The following is a 16,062-nucleotide window of genomic DNA, read 5'->3' as shown; positions in this document are numbered from 1 at the left end:
CAATATAACACCATAAAAAGGAGAACGCAGATATAAACTGCTAACTTGGAAAATTTAGACAGATAAAACAGTTCTTCGAGTCCTACAGGGGTACAAAAGGCGTGTGTATAAAAGTAATATAGTCATCTTCTTATCTTACAGACTTCCGTTGATAGCGTTAGCAGTGTTTCAACTACAGTTCTTGAACGGTGAAACTGAACCAACCATGTATACGGTAACACAGTTTTAGCACAATCCCGGACTTTATTATGAGAAACAGGGAACGTTACTGCGAGCTGTAGAAAAATGGAAATTAGTAATTAAATTAAACATAGCAGCGTTAGAAATAAGAATAAACCAGGCTCAAAAAATTTTAAAAACCACTAATAAGATATGTCAAAGCAGCGACATTTATGACGAAAGTAGAATAAGTTGTCAAGATGTGTATACCAAAGTGATAAGCAGAGAACGAGAGGTAGAACACATTTTTAGCAAAATTAGGGTAATGGTAGGACTGTCACCACGCAAACGACGAGGTTTGGTAAACGGAGTAGGGTCAATAGCAAAGCAACTATTTGGCACAATGAATGCAAGTGATGAAAAAATTATAACTGAACATATTGGTTTGTTGGAAAATAGACAGGAAGCGGAAGAACACGCTATAAAAAATCACCTAAAGGTGCTGAACGCAACGGTAACACATCTGAATACTGTGGAAAGCGTCATTCAGAAAAATGAAGAAAGGTTAGCAAAATCAGTATCAAAAATAGTAGCATCAGTAAATAAACAAGCTCAAGGTAATCTATTGGGAAAATATTTGCTTTCAGTGACAAATATTCTACAAGAGCTAGAGTCAGATATGAAAGAAATAATGAGGTTTGTAACGGAACCTCACAACAAACTGGCACAGTTAAGTTTAATTCCCATTAAACGAATAGTACAGTGTATGCAAGAAACAAATAATCATTTACCACATGAATTACACTTTCCATTCAGTATTAACTTAAAAAACTGGATACAGATAAAAGAATTTGTAACGGTTGCTGTTTATTGCAAGGACTCAAGTGTTTTCGTAATGTTGCACGTTCCACTGGTACACACCATAGTACATGGTGTATACCGCGTAATACCGTTGCCGGTGCATGTACACGACAACGTGTTTGCGGTAGCAAACGTACAAAATAACATTGTTGCAATAGACAGCAATCGACAGACGTATGCCTTATTGACTGAAAGTCAATTAGCAACTTGTACAAATGTTCAGGGTTGTTATGTTTGCGATAAGGTTTCGACACTTTTTAAAGTGCAGGCGGACTCACCGTGTGAAAGGCATACGTGCGTGAGTTAAGTAATTATCTAACTTGCAAAACAACGTACGTAGTGTCAAACCATACTATCTGGATTCAGTTGAGACAAGCACGCGTATGGCTGTATTCTACGTTGAGTGAACAATCAGTATCATTTAAGTGCGAAAAACAGCCTAGTAGGATAGAAATACTAAAAGAAGTGGGCGAAGTTGCGTTGTCCGATCAATGTGGGTTTCAACCAGGGATATTCTTGTTAGTACGAAGAAAGTAGTAGAACATACGCAAGTAAATACTTACCTACCACGTTTCAATATCACATTTACACGCACGAATAACGACACACCACTAGTTACCAGGGACTCGGACCGAAATGAAATTTCGGTCCGTTTACGGTTACGGTCCGATGCTGTACCTGATTTTCGGTTTCGGTTTCGGTTCCGGTCCTTTTATCAATAACGGTGACCGTAACCGTTTGGATATCGATTTTTTTCGGTTACAAGTGTTTAAGTATCTATTGTTAAATTTATAATGAATACAAAAGATAATGTAATAAATATAATATAAATTGCATAGTATAACAAATGCACGTTTATTAACCAAAATAAATTAATTTATAAATCATTTGAATGGGAAATTTCGTCTTGAAAATCATATCTTGTCTTTTTTGCTTTTGTCTTCTACAGCAACTTGCAGTGTTGCCAATGGTCGTTTCAAGTTTGTTATTGATTTCCTATAACATATTAATCTTACGTAAATTATTATAATACATGTAAATTGTTGTACTAAAAAAATTTAAAAGTAACCTTCTGTGAATATCCTGTCATATCGCTACTTACCTAAAACTAAACACTTATAATCTTAAAAGGTTAATTGAAATTTTCAAACTTTTTTAATGCTATAAAAGAACTGGCAAAATTGAGGTAAAATTTGTAAGGCTTTAAAAGTTTAGCTTTACCTTTATAAAAATCTCATTATGTAATATTTATTTTATGTTCAAAACGTAGAAGAGAAATTCCCCTTTAACATCAACTGTGTATCTACGAAGAATTAAAAATATGTAAGATTATAAACATACGTGTCATCTTTGTTGATAAAAATTCGATTAGCTCTGGCTTCGAACACAATCTAATAAGTTGCCAATGACGACTGTGATTTTCAAATTCTTCCAAATAAAAATTCTTGTAAAACGTTTAACAACGTTAGAAAAATCCGAACCGAAATAAACATCGGAAAAAGTTTTCGGTTCGGTTACGGTTCCGGTCCATTAGTCTACATAATATTTCGGGCCGGTTTTCAGTTTCGGTTTGACTAAAATAACGGTTACGGTCCGGTTATCGGTTTCGGTTTCAGTCCGGTCCGGATCCTTGCTAGTTACACACAAACTTGAAGAAATAAAATTGGAAAATTTCACACAATGTGAAACAATTACAACAAATACACAGTCAAATACAGGAAATTAGCAAGAACCTGGGTAACAAGTTTTATAAACAACCGTATTTTGTGTATCCAACAAGCATTTCTGGAATAGTGGTGTTAGCAGTCGTTTGCGTCGTAATTTATGTTGTAGTAAAATATAAAAGGTCGAACAGCCGGCAACAACATGAGCGGCAAGTACGCTTTGCCGACAGTGCAGTTAAACTTCGACCTTCTCGGGTACACCACGCGTACAATAATCAGAGAACCGGCGTTGAAAACGTAGCTACACTTCTGTGATTGTAAAGTCACGTTAAAAAAAAAACTTACTCTGTCAGTTTTTCTTTTCCCAACGGGGGGAGGATGTTATAAGTTAAAAGGAGTTAAAACAAAAAACTTAAAATGGAAACGGCCAATGTGAGCCTGGGACAGAGTTAGTAATGTGTAATATGTGTTAATAAAAAATCTTTTTATTAACGTTTCGATCCCTGGTTGGGATCCTCTTCAGAAATAACAAAAAAAAATGAAAAATAACCGAATTCAAATGACACGTATAATGTGTGTCATGCACATGGTAGACACAAAATATAAATTTACACGTGTTGTTACTCTCAACGTTGTAACGAGAAACAACGAAGAGGATCCCAACCAGGGATCGAAACGTTAATAAAAACATTTTTATTAACTCACATTGGCCGTTTCCATTTCAAGTTTTTTGTTTTACACAATTGGAGCCTTCTACGTTTATTATTTAAAAGGGGTTATTTGGAAACTACTTAGCGTTAGTTTAATTGCAAGATAGAAGTAATTGTTAAAGTATTAGTTTTTGTGTTAAAGATTAGTTGTCTCTTTAACGTGGCTCGTCTTACCTTGGGAGACTGGAATCCGGCACGGATGTCCAGTCAGCAGTCGCGGGACGATATGCGACCGCGCGCTCAAGAGCGTACCGGCCGAAGGTCGCACATGTAGCCGAAAAGATGCAATGATCTACATTGCACCTTTCGGGGACCGGATGTCGCCTGATTTTCCTCGGCCAATCACAAAGTGATTAGCTCGAGGATAAAAGCCGGTGTCCGGGCCGACACGAGTAGAATCGTCTCGGAAAGTGTTGCCGCCGGAGGCTCTGCCCGGCAGAGCGTCGCTCGTCTAACTTGTACCCTACGCGCGATATAACGTGGGCGAAATAAGTGTACATTCAAGATAACGAATAAAACGCAATAGTGTATTTAAATCACAAAAGGCAGGATTCAAGTTGTCTATTAAATTATTTAAAATCATCTCTTCTCGACGTCCCCTTCCCTCGCGGCATCCTCAAGAATCCCACGGGATAACAATATATATTGTTAGGAAATAAGTAGCGCAGTATTATTAAGGTCGCATGGTAGGAAATAAGTTTGTAAACTGAAGCGGGATTAACTAGGGGTACAGTCACGTTTGTTTAATCGTGACAAGGTTAGGAGTATTGTCAGAGATGTGTGTCGCTTGGTCAGCAAGGACGATGTGATTGTCTCTGAGAGCTGATCAAGCGAGGATAGGCATCTTGCTTGACTTAACTTTCCACGAAATGTTGTTGAGTTAAGCAAGGTGATGCTTTCGATTTTTCATATAAAAGAGAGTGCAGGAAAATCGAGAGCAGAAGTTGGAGAACGACCGCCGAGTCGTCGCTAAGCGCAAAAGGTGTAAACTGCAAAAGTGAAATAAAGAGCTGTATTAAACGGAACACAGGGCGGAAATACTTCTCCCCGAACCTAATCACGGAATTTCCTGCGAAAAGAATCCAGTACCGTCGTGGCGGTACAACATTTTGGCAGCGGTGGGATAGATCAGAGTAGTCAGGAGGACATGGTCTATCGGACAGGAATCCAGAAGCATTGATTCGGGTAAAAGAAAGGAACGGTGAGTGAAAGGTAAAAGAAGAACTTCTTTTCCTTGTCCGGTTAAAAGGCGAATTTAGTGATATATAAAAAAAGATAGAAGATTGGCACGTGTGACTGGCATTAAAGTTCCTTGGTATCTGAAACAAAGAAGAGACAAGTTAGTCTCGAGTTACGAGCAATAGTACTGACCTACCGCAATTCAAACAGCGTGCGACGACGTAAACAGAATAGCCGAAGCAAGACACGGCTAAGAACAGCGGGATTACCACAGCATAAAAATACTACGGTAATCCAGGCAGAAGTAGTCAAAGATAACTAAAATTTTAACAACAGCAAAAAATTGAGCAAAAGTGGCGGATAATCGGAAGAAAAAATCCAGCGAAAAAGGCCGAATTAATTACCACGAGGAGCAGCAAGCGTTAGAAAGCAGTGTAAGCAAAGCAGCAGCGGCGGTAAGCAGCGGCGTAAGCAGAGCAGCGGCAAGCAGCAGCGGGGAGTGGTGCAACGGCAGTAGCAGCAGAAAGCATCGGGGACCAACAGCTGGACCAGAGGCATCGCAACATCGAGACAGGAATGCGGCTGTTAATGTAAGTTAGAATAGAACGTAGTAGAAAAATAGAGCGAATGTCTGAAAATTGGCAGCTGCAACCATCCAACAATTACGGTAATGATAGGCGCGAGACACAATCCGAACGAACAAGTCGGGTTAGGAATTTGATTCCGGTACCAGAGCCGAAAACAGCGCCGGCTGCATTGTACCAGGAACCAAATATATTCAGACGGACCGTGGTGTTTGATAGTAACGCGGAGTTACACTCAAACGTGGAACTCGAGCGGGAGTTTCTATTTGATCTTGACGGTAGCATTTGCAGGGCGGTGGTATCACGAGCAACGCAACTCACAGGCGTAAGTATTCACTAATCTCATTTGACAAGGGGAGACTACGATGATGGAACAATCGATTTGGACGAAATTTATAGGATCGATGGATGATTATGTGGAGTATTGCAGGGTAAAGTAATAAGACGCACTACTCAAGCATTCGCGAGAAAATCGAATTTGAAAATTTTGAGGTACCTTATGAGAATATTAAATAGGCTTCTTAATCGAAGAGCGTGTAGCGTAGCGGTAGCGTACTAGGTTAGGTTAGGTTAGGTTAGGTTAGTAGAGTCGACGCTGCTGGTTCGAGTCTCGATATACTTTTCTTTTTTTTTTTCAAATGTTACAATATAATCTGAATGTAAGTATTACGTTTTTTATTTATTTATTGCATGTTATAAAAGTGCATTTTTGCATTAAAAATCCTTGATTTAAAAAATACAATAAAAATAATTAGATTGTTACTAATTTGTGTTCTGTTTGTAAAAAACGGATAAATAATAGTACGCAACATGTAAAAATATATGCAACATGTTTTATTTATTGGAACTAGATGGGACCATACATAATGCAGAATGATATTTGTCATAAAAACAAGTAAAACAATAATTTTCACGACATTTTGCACATCGTATAAACGCTGCATTTTTACATTCACATGGTTTCTTTAAAATATTTATAGAAAAACATACTTCGTTGACATTCATAAATGTCTCTCTCTTGTTTGTTAATTTGGAAGCAAACCACGCATATTGTAACATATTTTGAAAACTCGAAGCGGACAATTGATGATGTATGATTAAATGAATTTTTATGCAATCTTCAAGAGATGTTATTTCACGGTTTTGTTCTATTAAAGTCGAACAATTTTGCAAACGCTTTATAAAATTTTTGACTTGTCTATAAAAATAAATTAATATTAAATATGAGTATCGTCCTCTGGCTCATGAAGTCTATTAAACTTAATAAATAAACAGTCTATGGAGCCGTTGCGCAGGATGTCTTGCGGAAAATATGTCTTATATGTGTGTGCACATATAAGTAAATTCACGTTTTTCACGTGTTTTTTCGAATTGAAATTTCAATTCATAAATTCATATAGGATGCTAGTTTTGCATCTCATATATGATAGTCCCCGAATACCCCCCCTAATTGATTTAAAATATTGCAAAAAAAACTCCTCAGCCAGGAGGAGTTTTTTTCGCAATATTTTAAATCCTGCGCAACGGCTCCATAGACTGTTTATTTATTAAGTTTAATATAAAAATAAACGTCACACAGTTGACATAGAGGTGTGCACTTTGGAGGAACAACTTTAATAGTACATGTTCTTGCATTGTCATTATCAAGAAAAATTTTGTTATACAATGCATTTATTAGTTTGACCAGACCACGAATCTATTATTAAAAGAAATTTTTCTTTTTTTACATATGGTAATAATATTTCTTTTAAATATTGTGTATACAGATTTGTTGTGAGTTTTCCGGACTTCGAAGATGTTACTGCAACATATGTATATATACTAGAAAACATAATAGTATGCAACATGTAAAACTGTTGCGTATTATTATGTTTTCTACTATTATTTATCCGTCTTTTACAAATAGAACACAAATTAGTAACAATCTAATTATTTTTATTGTATTTTTTAAATCACGGATTTTTAATGCAAAAAATGCACTTTTATAATATGCAATAAATAAATAAAAAACGTAATACTTACATTTAGATTATATTGTAACATTTGAAAAAAAAAAAGAAAAGTACAATATATCGAGACTCGAACCAGCAGCGTCGATATTACTAACCTAACCTAATCTAACCTAGTACGCTACTGCTACGCTACACGTTCTTCGATTAAGCAATCTATTTAATATTTTCATAAGGTACCTCAAAATTTTCAAATTCGATTTTCTCGCAAATGCTTGAGTAGTGCGTCTTATTATTTTACCCTGCAATACTCCACATAATCATCCATCGATCCTATAAATTTCGTTCAAATCGATTGTTACATCGTCGTAGTCTCCCCTTGTGAGAGTGACATTTTTCGTACGCGAGAACAAGTCGAAATGAGTATTGACGGTCCGGGACAAGCACGTGCACATACGCAATGAGGAACATAAATCCGGTCGATGAAAGGATGCTTTTGGAAGCTATATTGTGTACTAAGCTGAAAGGGCAGGCCTTGTTGGACTTTGAAACAAGACACATTCATGATTATGAGCAGTTAAAACACGAGATAGAGACTACGTATTCCGCGAAAAAAAATATGATGGAGCTACAAATAGAATTCAGCTCAGTGAAGCAAAAAAATGAGGAAAGTGCGTTGACTTTCGGTCAATGAGTAAACCAGCTCGCTATGGAGCTTTTCGAGTCTATGATAGACGGAAAGGAACGTACTACAGAACAAAAGCGCACAATACTGGAAACTATTAAGGAACAGGCCTTACATCATTTTCAGATAGGGCTACGTGAGGATCTTAAACTCATAGTACGATCGCGAAGGTACGGTACGCTCCAGGAGGCGATCGCCGGGGCGAGTGCCGAGGAAAAAGCCGCGGGGACGAGATCGAAAACTCGTGTGACTCCTCAAGTGCGTAGTAATAAAAATTATAGTTGTTACAAGTGTGGTAAAATCGGGCATTACGGACGGGATTGCCGATCCGTACGAGTCATTTTACCTAAGCCAAGCGGTAATCGAATAAATACAGTAGAAAAACACTGCAGCTATTGTAAAAAATCAGGGCATCTTCGCGACACATGTTGGTTACTAAATGAGAAAAAAAGTGATAAGAAATACACTGCCAGGGAAACAAGACGCATAACAAAAGATAAAAAACGACGAGACGACAGCAGCAATGAAGAAGAAGATGAAGGAAAAAAGAAAATTTTTTCTGTAACGGAGTTGCAGATAACCGAAATAAATACCACACAAGCTGGTTTGGATCTAGCGGTAATTCCTAAGAAGGAGGCTAGGAACGGCCGAGTAGAAATGTTATATGACACAGGCGCGACGGTGTAGCTAATTAAGCAAAAGTATTTAAAAGAAGAGACACCAACTAAAAAAACTAAGTTAGAATTAAGAGGAGTCACCGGACATAAAGCATGTGTAATCAAAAAAATCAAAGCCACTATTCAATTACAAAATAGTGAAATAAGGCATACGGTGTACGTGGTGAAAAACAATTTCCCGATAAAATATCAAGGAATACTAGGAAGCGACTTCATAAGGAAGTATAACGCTGTGCATAATTATAAAGAAGGTCGACTTGAGATAGGTCGGGATTACGTGACACTGCGCCCGTACCGATCCAGTACCGTTGTGGCGGTACAACAATATACATTTATAATATTTTAATTGTTTATTTCTTTTGTTCCGCATACACAAAAATAAAACAAGTGTGAATGTTTATGTATATTTTAAATATTTTTCGCTGTAATACTATACAAAACGAGTTTGTGCGTGTAAACAGAAGGAAGAAGTAGAAGCAGCAAACTTAAAAAAAAAAAAAAGAATCCAAAACCAGCAGGGCGCGAACACGCAACCTGAGGAGTACTTGCGCGGCGCCTTGTCCACTGCGCAACGCCGCCACTTTGATAAACCTCTTTTTAGAACTCTACTTATGGTACGTGCTAAATTTCAAACCGCAATTTCTCCTCAACGCTTGAGAGGTGCGTCGTCTCCGAATAGCATTTGGTGCTTCTCTATCCATACTACATTCCTACAAAGTTTCGTTAAAATCGGTGACCCGAAGAGTGTATACTCGCTTTGTCAGATTTACTCCTTCTACCTGCCTACGAGAAATGTCACACCAATTCTGGGACACCCTGTATATGTATATATGTTTGTTAATAGCTATTCAAAAGTATTTTTGATAATATACTGTACTCGGTTCAACGAGAGAATAGGACATCCAGTGTTTTGTCTTCCTTACAGCATGTTAAAGCGATGGACAAGATGCGCACAACAGTAGCGAGTTCTAATTGCATAAACTCGCTGCTGTTGTGCGCATCCCTTCCACCGTTTTAGCATGCTGTAAGGAAGCCAAAACTGTGAACACTGCACCCGCTCTGATAGCCACTTATCTGTGTTTTTGCTGTCATGTTGCCGAAAACAAAGCGTTTGAGTTGTCAGCAAACGAGGAGGGTCGATAAGGGAGGTTTTCGGCCTATTTTATTTTTTGGTAAAAAAAAGTGAAATAAATTTTTTTAAAATCAACTAACAATAATAAGTCGATTACACCCTAAACGGACCACTCTCATCCCCCTAGTTCCCCCCCGCCACCCTCTCAAATACTGAAAATGTCATGACTTACTCACAGCATTTTTGGAGAGATTCGGCGCATTCAAACTTGTATTTGCTTAATAAAATATCAATCAATCGCTCGTGAAATAGTCAAATAAATCAAAAGGCAGATACGAGCAGTAAAATACAGGTTGGTCGTGTATAAAAAGTTGTCTTTATTCAATAAATAGACGTTTCGGTCACACAGGTTTGGACCTTCTTCAGTATGAAAAATTAAAGTCTAACAAGAAAACAACAAAAGAAATAACAATAAATAAAATAAGCGCAACGCGAACAACATAGTAAATTAAAAATAATATATGAATAAAACTCACTTAAATAAGAAGAAACATTTTAGTACACTACATCACTGACAAATAAATGAAATGATGTCAATAAATTACAATAATACAATGTGTACTGGCAAGAAAACATAAAACAGCCAAATATATATAGATATCCCCACTATCAGATCAGAAAATCAAAAGGTTCACAATAAGTCGAAAAACATGTTTACAAATTAAATACAAAAGTAACGGTCTAAACTTTTGATCTATACAATTCTAAAAAGGAAAAGTAAGGTTTTAACTTGTCAGTGTCCGACATTACATTTATCGGATTGTCTTGTAACTTGATGTGGAGCATTTCTGAAACTGATCTCTTATAAAAAAATTTTTCTATATCTAAGATTGGAACGACGTTAAAATCTTAGATATAGAAAAATTTTTTTATAAGAGATCAGTTTCAGAAATGCTCCACATCAAGTTACAAGACAATCCGATAAATGTAATGTCGGACACTGACAAGTTAAAACCTTACTTTTCCTTTTTAGAATTGTATAGATCAAAAGTTNAACTTTTGATCTATACAATTCTAAAAAGGAAAAGTAAGGTTTTAACTTGTCAGTGTCCGACATTACATTTATCGGATTGTCTTGTAACTTGATGTGGAGCATTTCTGAAACTGATCTCTTATAAAAAAATTTTTCTATATCTAAGATTGGAACGACGTTAAAATCTTAGATATAGAAAAATTTTTTTATAAGAGATCAGTTTCAGAAATGCTCCACATCAAGTTACAAGACAATCCGATAAATGTAATGTCGGACACTGACAAGTTAAAACCTTACTTTTCCTTTTTAGAATTGTATAGATCAAAAGTTTAGACCGTTACTTTTGTATTTAATTTGTAAACATGTTTTTCGACTTATTGTGAACCTTTTGATTTTCTGATCTGATAGTGGGGATATCTATATATATTTGGCTGTTTTATGTTTTCTTGCCAGTACACATTGTATTATTGTAATTTATTGACATCATTTCATTTATTTGTCAGTGATGTAGTGTACTAAAATGTTTCTTCTTATTTAAGTGAGTTTTATTCATATATTATTTTTAATTTACTATGTTGTTCGCGTTGCGCTTATTTTATTTATTGTTATTTCTTTTGTTGTTTTCTTGTTAGACTTTAATTTTTCATACTGAAGAAGGTCCAAACCTGTGTGACCGAAACGTCTATTTATTGAATAAAGACAACTTTTTATACACGACCAACCTGTATTTTACTGCTCGTATCTGCCTTTTGATTTATTTGACTATTTCACGAGCGATTGATTGATATTTTATTAAGCAAATACAAGTTTGAATGCGCCGAATCTCTCCAAAAATGCTGTGAGTAAGTCATGACATTTTCAGTATTTGAGAGGGTGGCGGGGGGGAACTAGGGGGATGAGAGTGGTCCGTTTAGGGTGTAATCGACTTATTATTGTTAGTTGATTTTAAAAAAATTTATTTCACTTTTTTTTACCAAAAAATAAAATAGGCCGAAAACCTCCCTTATCGACCCTCCTCGTTTGCTGACAACTCAAACGCTTTGTTTTCGGCAACATGACAGCAAAAACACAGATAAGTGGCTATCAGAGCGGGTGCAGTGTTCACAGTTTTGGCTTCCTTACAGCATGCTAAAACGGTGGAAGGGATGCGCACAACAGCAGCGAGTTTATGCAATTAGAACTCGCTACTGTTGTGCGCATCTTGTCCATCGCTTTAACATGCTGTAAGGAAGACAAAACACTGGATGTCCTATTCTCTCGTTGAACCGAGTACAGTATATTATCAAAAATACTTTTGAATAGCTATTAACAAACATATATACATATACAGGGTGTCCCAGAATTGGTGTGACATTTCTCGTAGGCAGGTAGAAGGAGTAAATCTGACAAAGGGAGTATACACTCTTCGGGTCACCGATTTTAACGAAACTTTGTAGGAATGTAGTATGAATAGAGAAGCACCAAATGAACTTTATAAATCTTATTTTTTGAAAAAAACTTAAGATGTTGAAATAACCTTGAAATGATTACTAGAAAATCGTAAGGAATGAAAATTTCCCTGATTTGGATTCAACGCCCCCAAAAACCCGTATATATAATGATTAAAATTAATTGCACGTTATTTTTTAGTTTAACCCTAAAATAATATTAAGTTAACCATGAAATGACCTTTAATTAACATCGAGCGGTTAAACCATCTTCTAATTCGGATTCAGAGACCCCAAAAACCAATATATCTTTTTTGGATACTTTAATCAGTTTTTTTTTTTCAATTTGACTTTCAAATGATCTTTAACTTGTTGTAATATACCTTAACGGATCTCGGTGAATTTTAAGGTTATATTAGGTTATGGGATTTTAAAGATATAGAATTTTGAGGTTATGAAATAACGAGATTAAAGAATTAAAGTGTTAGAGAATTAAGGAATTATTGGGTTATTGGGGTTTTCATGTTATGGGGTTATAGGGTTTTCAGGTTATGAGGTTTTCAAGTTATGCGGTCATGAAGTTTTGAGTTTATGGGATGAAGGGATTAACGGGTGTAGTTTTTAAGAGATTATGGGGTTATTGGAATTTTGAGGTTATGTGGCTTTGAGATCATGGGGTTTTGAGATTATCGGGTTTTGAGGTTAAGGGGTTTTGAGATTATGGTAGTTACTAGGGAGTTGATAGTGTATTTTATGAAGCAAATACAAGTGTGACTGCGCCGAATCTCTCCAAAACTGCTGTGAGCAAGTCATGACATTTTCAGTATTTGAGAGGGTGGCGGGAGGGAATTAGGGGAATGAGAGTGGTCCGTTTAGGGTGTAATCGATTTATTATTGTTAGTTGCTTGTAAAAAAATTTATTTCAATTTTTTTACCAAAAAATAAAATAGGCCGAAAACCTCCTTTATCGACCCTCCTCTTTTAGAACAAGATGAGTCAGGCATTGTCTTTGGTTTGACATCAAACGTAGTCAACATGTGTTGCCGAAACTTGCTGTATATTTGCTGTAAATGTATTTGCTTTATCACTAACATAAAGAGCACCATGACAATAAGTTGCCAACAACACGTGACACCGAGTCATAAATTTCAACAAAAATACAATATGTTGAAAACGGACAAATATATATTTAATGGCACATTGCCTTGTGGGAAGGGAATTAATTTGAGATTTCATTTAAATTAATCTGTGGAGTTAAATTAATCTGTTCTGATTCAGTTCGCCGATCAACTGATTAACTCGATGAAAGGTACCGGGCACGGAAAAAATCTTAAAGGTAATGGTGGGAACTCGAAACCTTTATCACAGTATATGTATAACCAGTAGGGTCACTCCGTGTCGGCTCTTTTGATGTCAGCGTCCGAGATCACGTGTCATGTCCAAAGACGTAGAATGTATAGACTGCGCGTTTCCTACCTTTGCCATGTAAGAAAATGTCTTTGAGAGAGACAAGTGTTGATTAGTAGCCTCATCTTTATCTAGCAAAGTAGTGGGAGAAAAAGAAGTCTTCGCTGATTGATAGAATAGTAGTGGAAAAGTAGGGATAGAAAAATAGTGGGGGTGAAGAGGAATGAAAGAGATTAAGAAGTAATAGCAGGTTAAGCGGTATGAAACAGTAGGCCCTGATCCCACCACAGACATTGATAGACAGAGAGAGAGTTACTGTTCAAAATATGTTGTCTCTGTCAACCGTAAAGACATCTTTTCAGCCAAACGCGCAGTCTATATATTCTACGTTTATGATGATGGTCTTAAAGCCTATGTCACACTACGGATTAGGATTGAGATTGGATTGCAATTTGGCCAATCAGAGCGAAGATCACTAAACTTAGGATTGGTTTTCTTTCTTCTGTTTGGTCAAATTTCAATCCAATCTCAATCTCAATCCGTAGTGTGACATAGGCATAAAAGTATCTTTTCATATACGTAGGGAGCTTTCCAGCTACGTACACAGGCGACACTGTGTAACACAATGTCCATTAGTGTGAGAAAGAGCATATCAGTGAGTCTCACTCAACTAGTAGACACTGTTGCACAGTGTCACCCGTGTACGTAGCTGAAAAGCTCCCGTAGCATGCTGCGACAGCAAAGCGTCACGTGACTCAAATTTACTAGAACTGCGTATTATATAGTGAATTATTTTTGTATTTATAATAAACAAATAATATTTGTAATTTTTATTTTATGTACAATATAAATTGATGTAAGCATTTTGATTTATAGTTGAAGTGTATAATATGTTATTACAATTCAAATTCTTGATCAATAATTCAAAGGTTTTGTTATCTTTTTCAAAACTACATAAAATAAATAAATAAAGAAGAACAAAATATATATATATGCATATATATATATATATATACACAGTTTTCCGCACAACATCCTGCGATCGGCTCGGATGACCGTATTATTTCTTAGTTTAGTAACTTATCGAGCTTTAATAAGATATAATTGTTAAATAAATAAAACGTTTCAAAATTTCCAATACATGTATACGAAAATAGATAATATAAAACTATATAACATTTTTAACATTTGCAAGGTATAATTTACAATTTATTTTGGAGAACAATAATTTTTTATTTTTTGTATGGTTTTAAATGATTTGATGTATTTAATTTGCACTGAAAATATTTTATTTCTCTGTTCTGTTATTATAACTAATACTTTTCTTGATGACACTATAAAAACGTAAAAGGCTCCAATTTTGTAAAACAAAAACTTGTAGAGTAGGAACGGTCAATGTGAGCCTAGACACAGGTAGTAGTGTGTATGTGTATTCTTGAACTTCTCTTTATTTAAAACAATTAACGTTTCGATCCTTGGGTGGGATCCTCTTCAGAACTACAAAGCTGTTATAATGTTACAATATAATGAAACATATGATTTGTAATATAAAAGATCAAAATACAAAGAAAAAACAAAAAATTACTCACAATAATTAAATAAATAAATTCATGTGACACGTACAATGTGTGTCACATATTAGACACAAAATATAACACGTATTGTTACTCTCAAAGTTGTAACGAAAATGACAGGAAAGTCAAATATATAAATATACGCGAAAAGAAAGAGAGAACCAGAGACACCTGTTGTTTTCGACAAAGAGTGATAAATTTTAATGTTTTTTCTCCACTAACGTAAATACGAATTATCCAGTAACTCCGTATCGCTTTGTAAATTGAGACCGGCCGTTTGCTTCTTAATATAGAGCATCTCAGAAACAAGACGCTTCCTATACGAGTGCTCCTCATCTAATATCCGGACGTTGCTCCAATCGAAATTGTGATTATATTCCATTCTATCGTCAGTACTAACGGATGGTCGCGATGTATTGCAATAAATATAGCTCCTATGTTCAACAAATGCGTGTATTGAGCAATCTTTTCGTTTGTCCTACATATGAAGCCTGACAGTCGTTACATTTGATGTAATAAACAACATTAGACCTGGATGAAGAAGGCAATGGATCCTTGTGAACACGGATAAATCTTGAGAGTTTATTACCGCTAACGAAAGCAAGCCTACTGTCTACTCTAGACTTAACGAAATCGGCTACACCCCTCGCAAATGATCGCACATACGGGACAACAAAAAATTTTTTATTCTCATTCTCATCCTCGAGAACTCGCCTAAGTCAACCTTCACTCCCCACACTACCAGTAAATAAACCTTTGAGACGTTTACCAATCAAAGATTAATTGTATCGGATAATTATTATTTAAAAGGATATTTAATAAACTGGAAATTTTTTTCATGAAATCTAAGATGAGAAAGGAAAAATGCTCTATTGATCAAATCTATGGTCGTTCCAATTTCCTGACAAAGAAAATGCTACGAATAGAAATTTAAATACCGGCCAGAAAATGATGGTTTATGATACCAATCAGTGATTATATACCCAGCAAACAATTTGGTTGCGAGATGTCGCAGTTTTGTCGCCGACCGCTGGCGAAATTAATAGACCAAATCCATATCCATCTGTGTCCTCATTAGGAT

General features: G+C 35.9%; 1 protein-coding gene across 1 annotated transcript; it reads left to right on the top strand.

The window, feature by feature from the left end:
• The first annotated feature begins 484 nt into the window (after positions 1-484).
• Positions 485-5,497, top strand: LOC109861912 (pre-mRNA-splicing factor CWC25-like). The gene is made up of 3 exons (XM_020441764.1): positions 485-776; positions 4,928-5,163; positions 5,219-5,497. The coding sequence occupies exons 1-3, from the start codon at positions 485-487 to the stop codon at positions 5,495-5,497; spliced, it is 807 nt and encodes a 268-aa protein (XP_020297353.1).
• Positions 5,498-16,062: the final 10,565 nt, after the last annotated feature.

Source organism: Pseudomyrmex gracilis, unplaced genomic scaffold (assembly GCF_002006095.1).
Source record: "Pseudomyrmex gracilis isolate BER0280 unplaced genomic scaffold, ASM200609v1 scaffold_1135, whole genome shotgun sequence".
Lineage (NCBI taxonomy): Eukaryota > Metazoa > Arthropoda > Insecta > Hymenoptera > Formicidae > Pseudomyrmex > Pseudomyrmex gracilis.
Note: the sequence above shows the minus strand (reverse complement) of the source record. Positions and strands in the feature narration are given on the sequence as shown.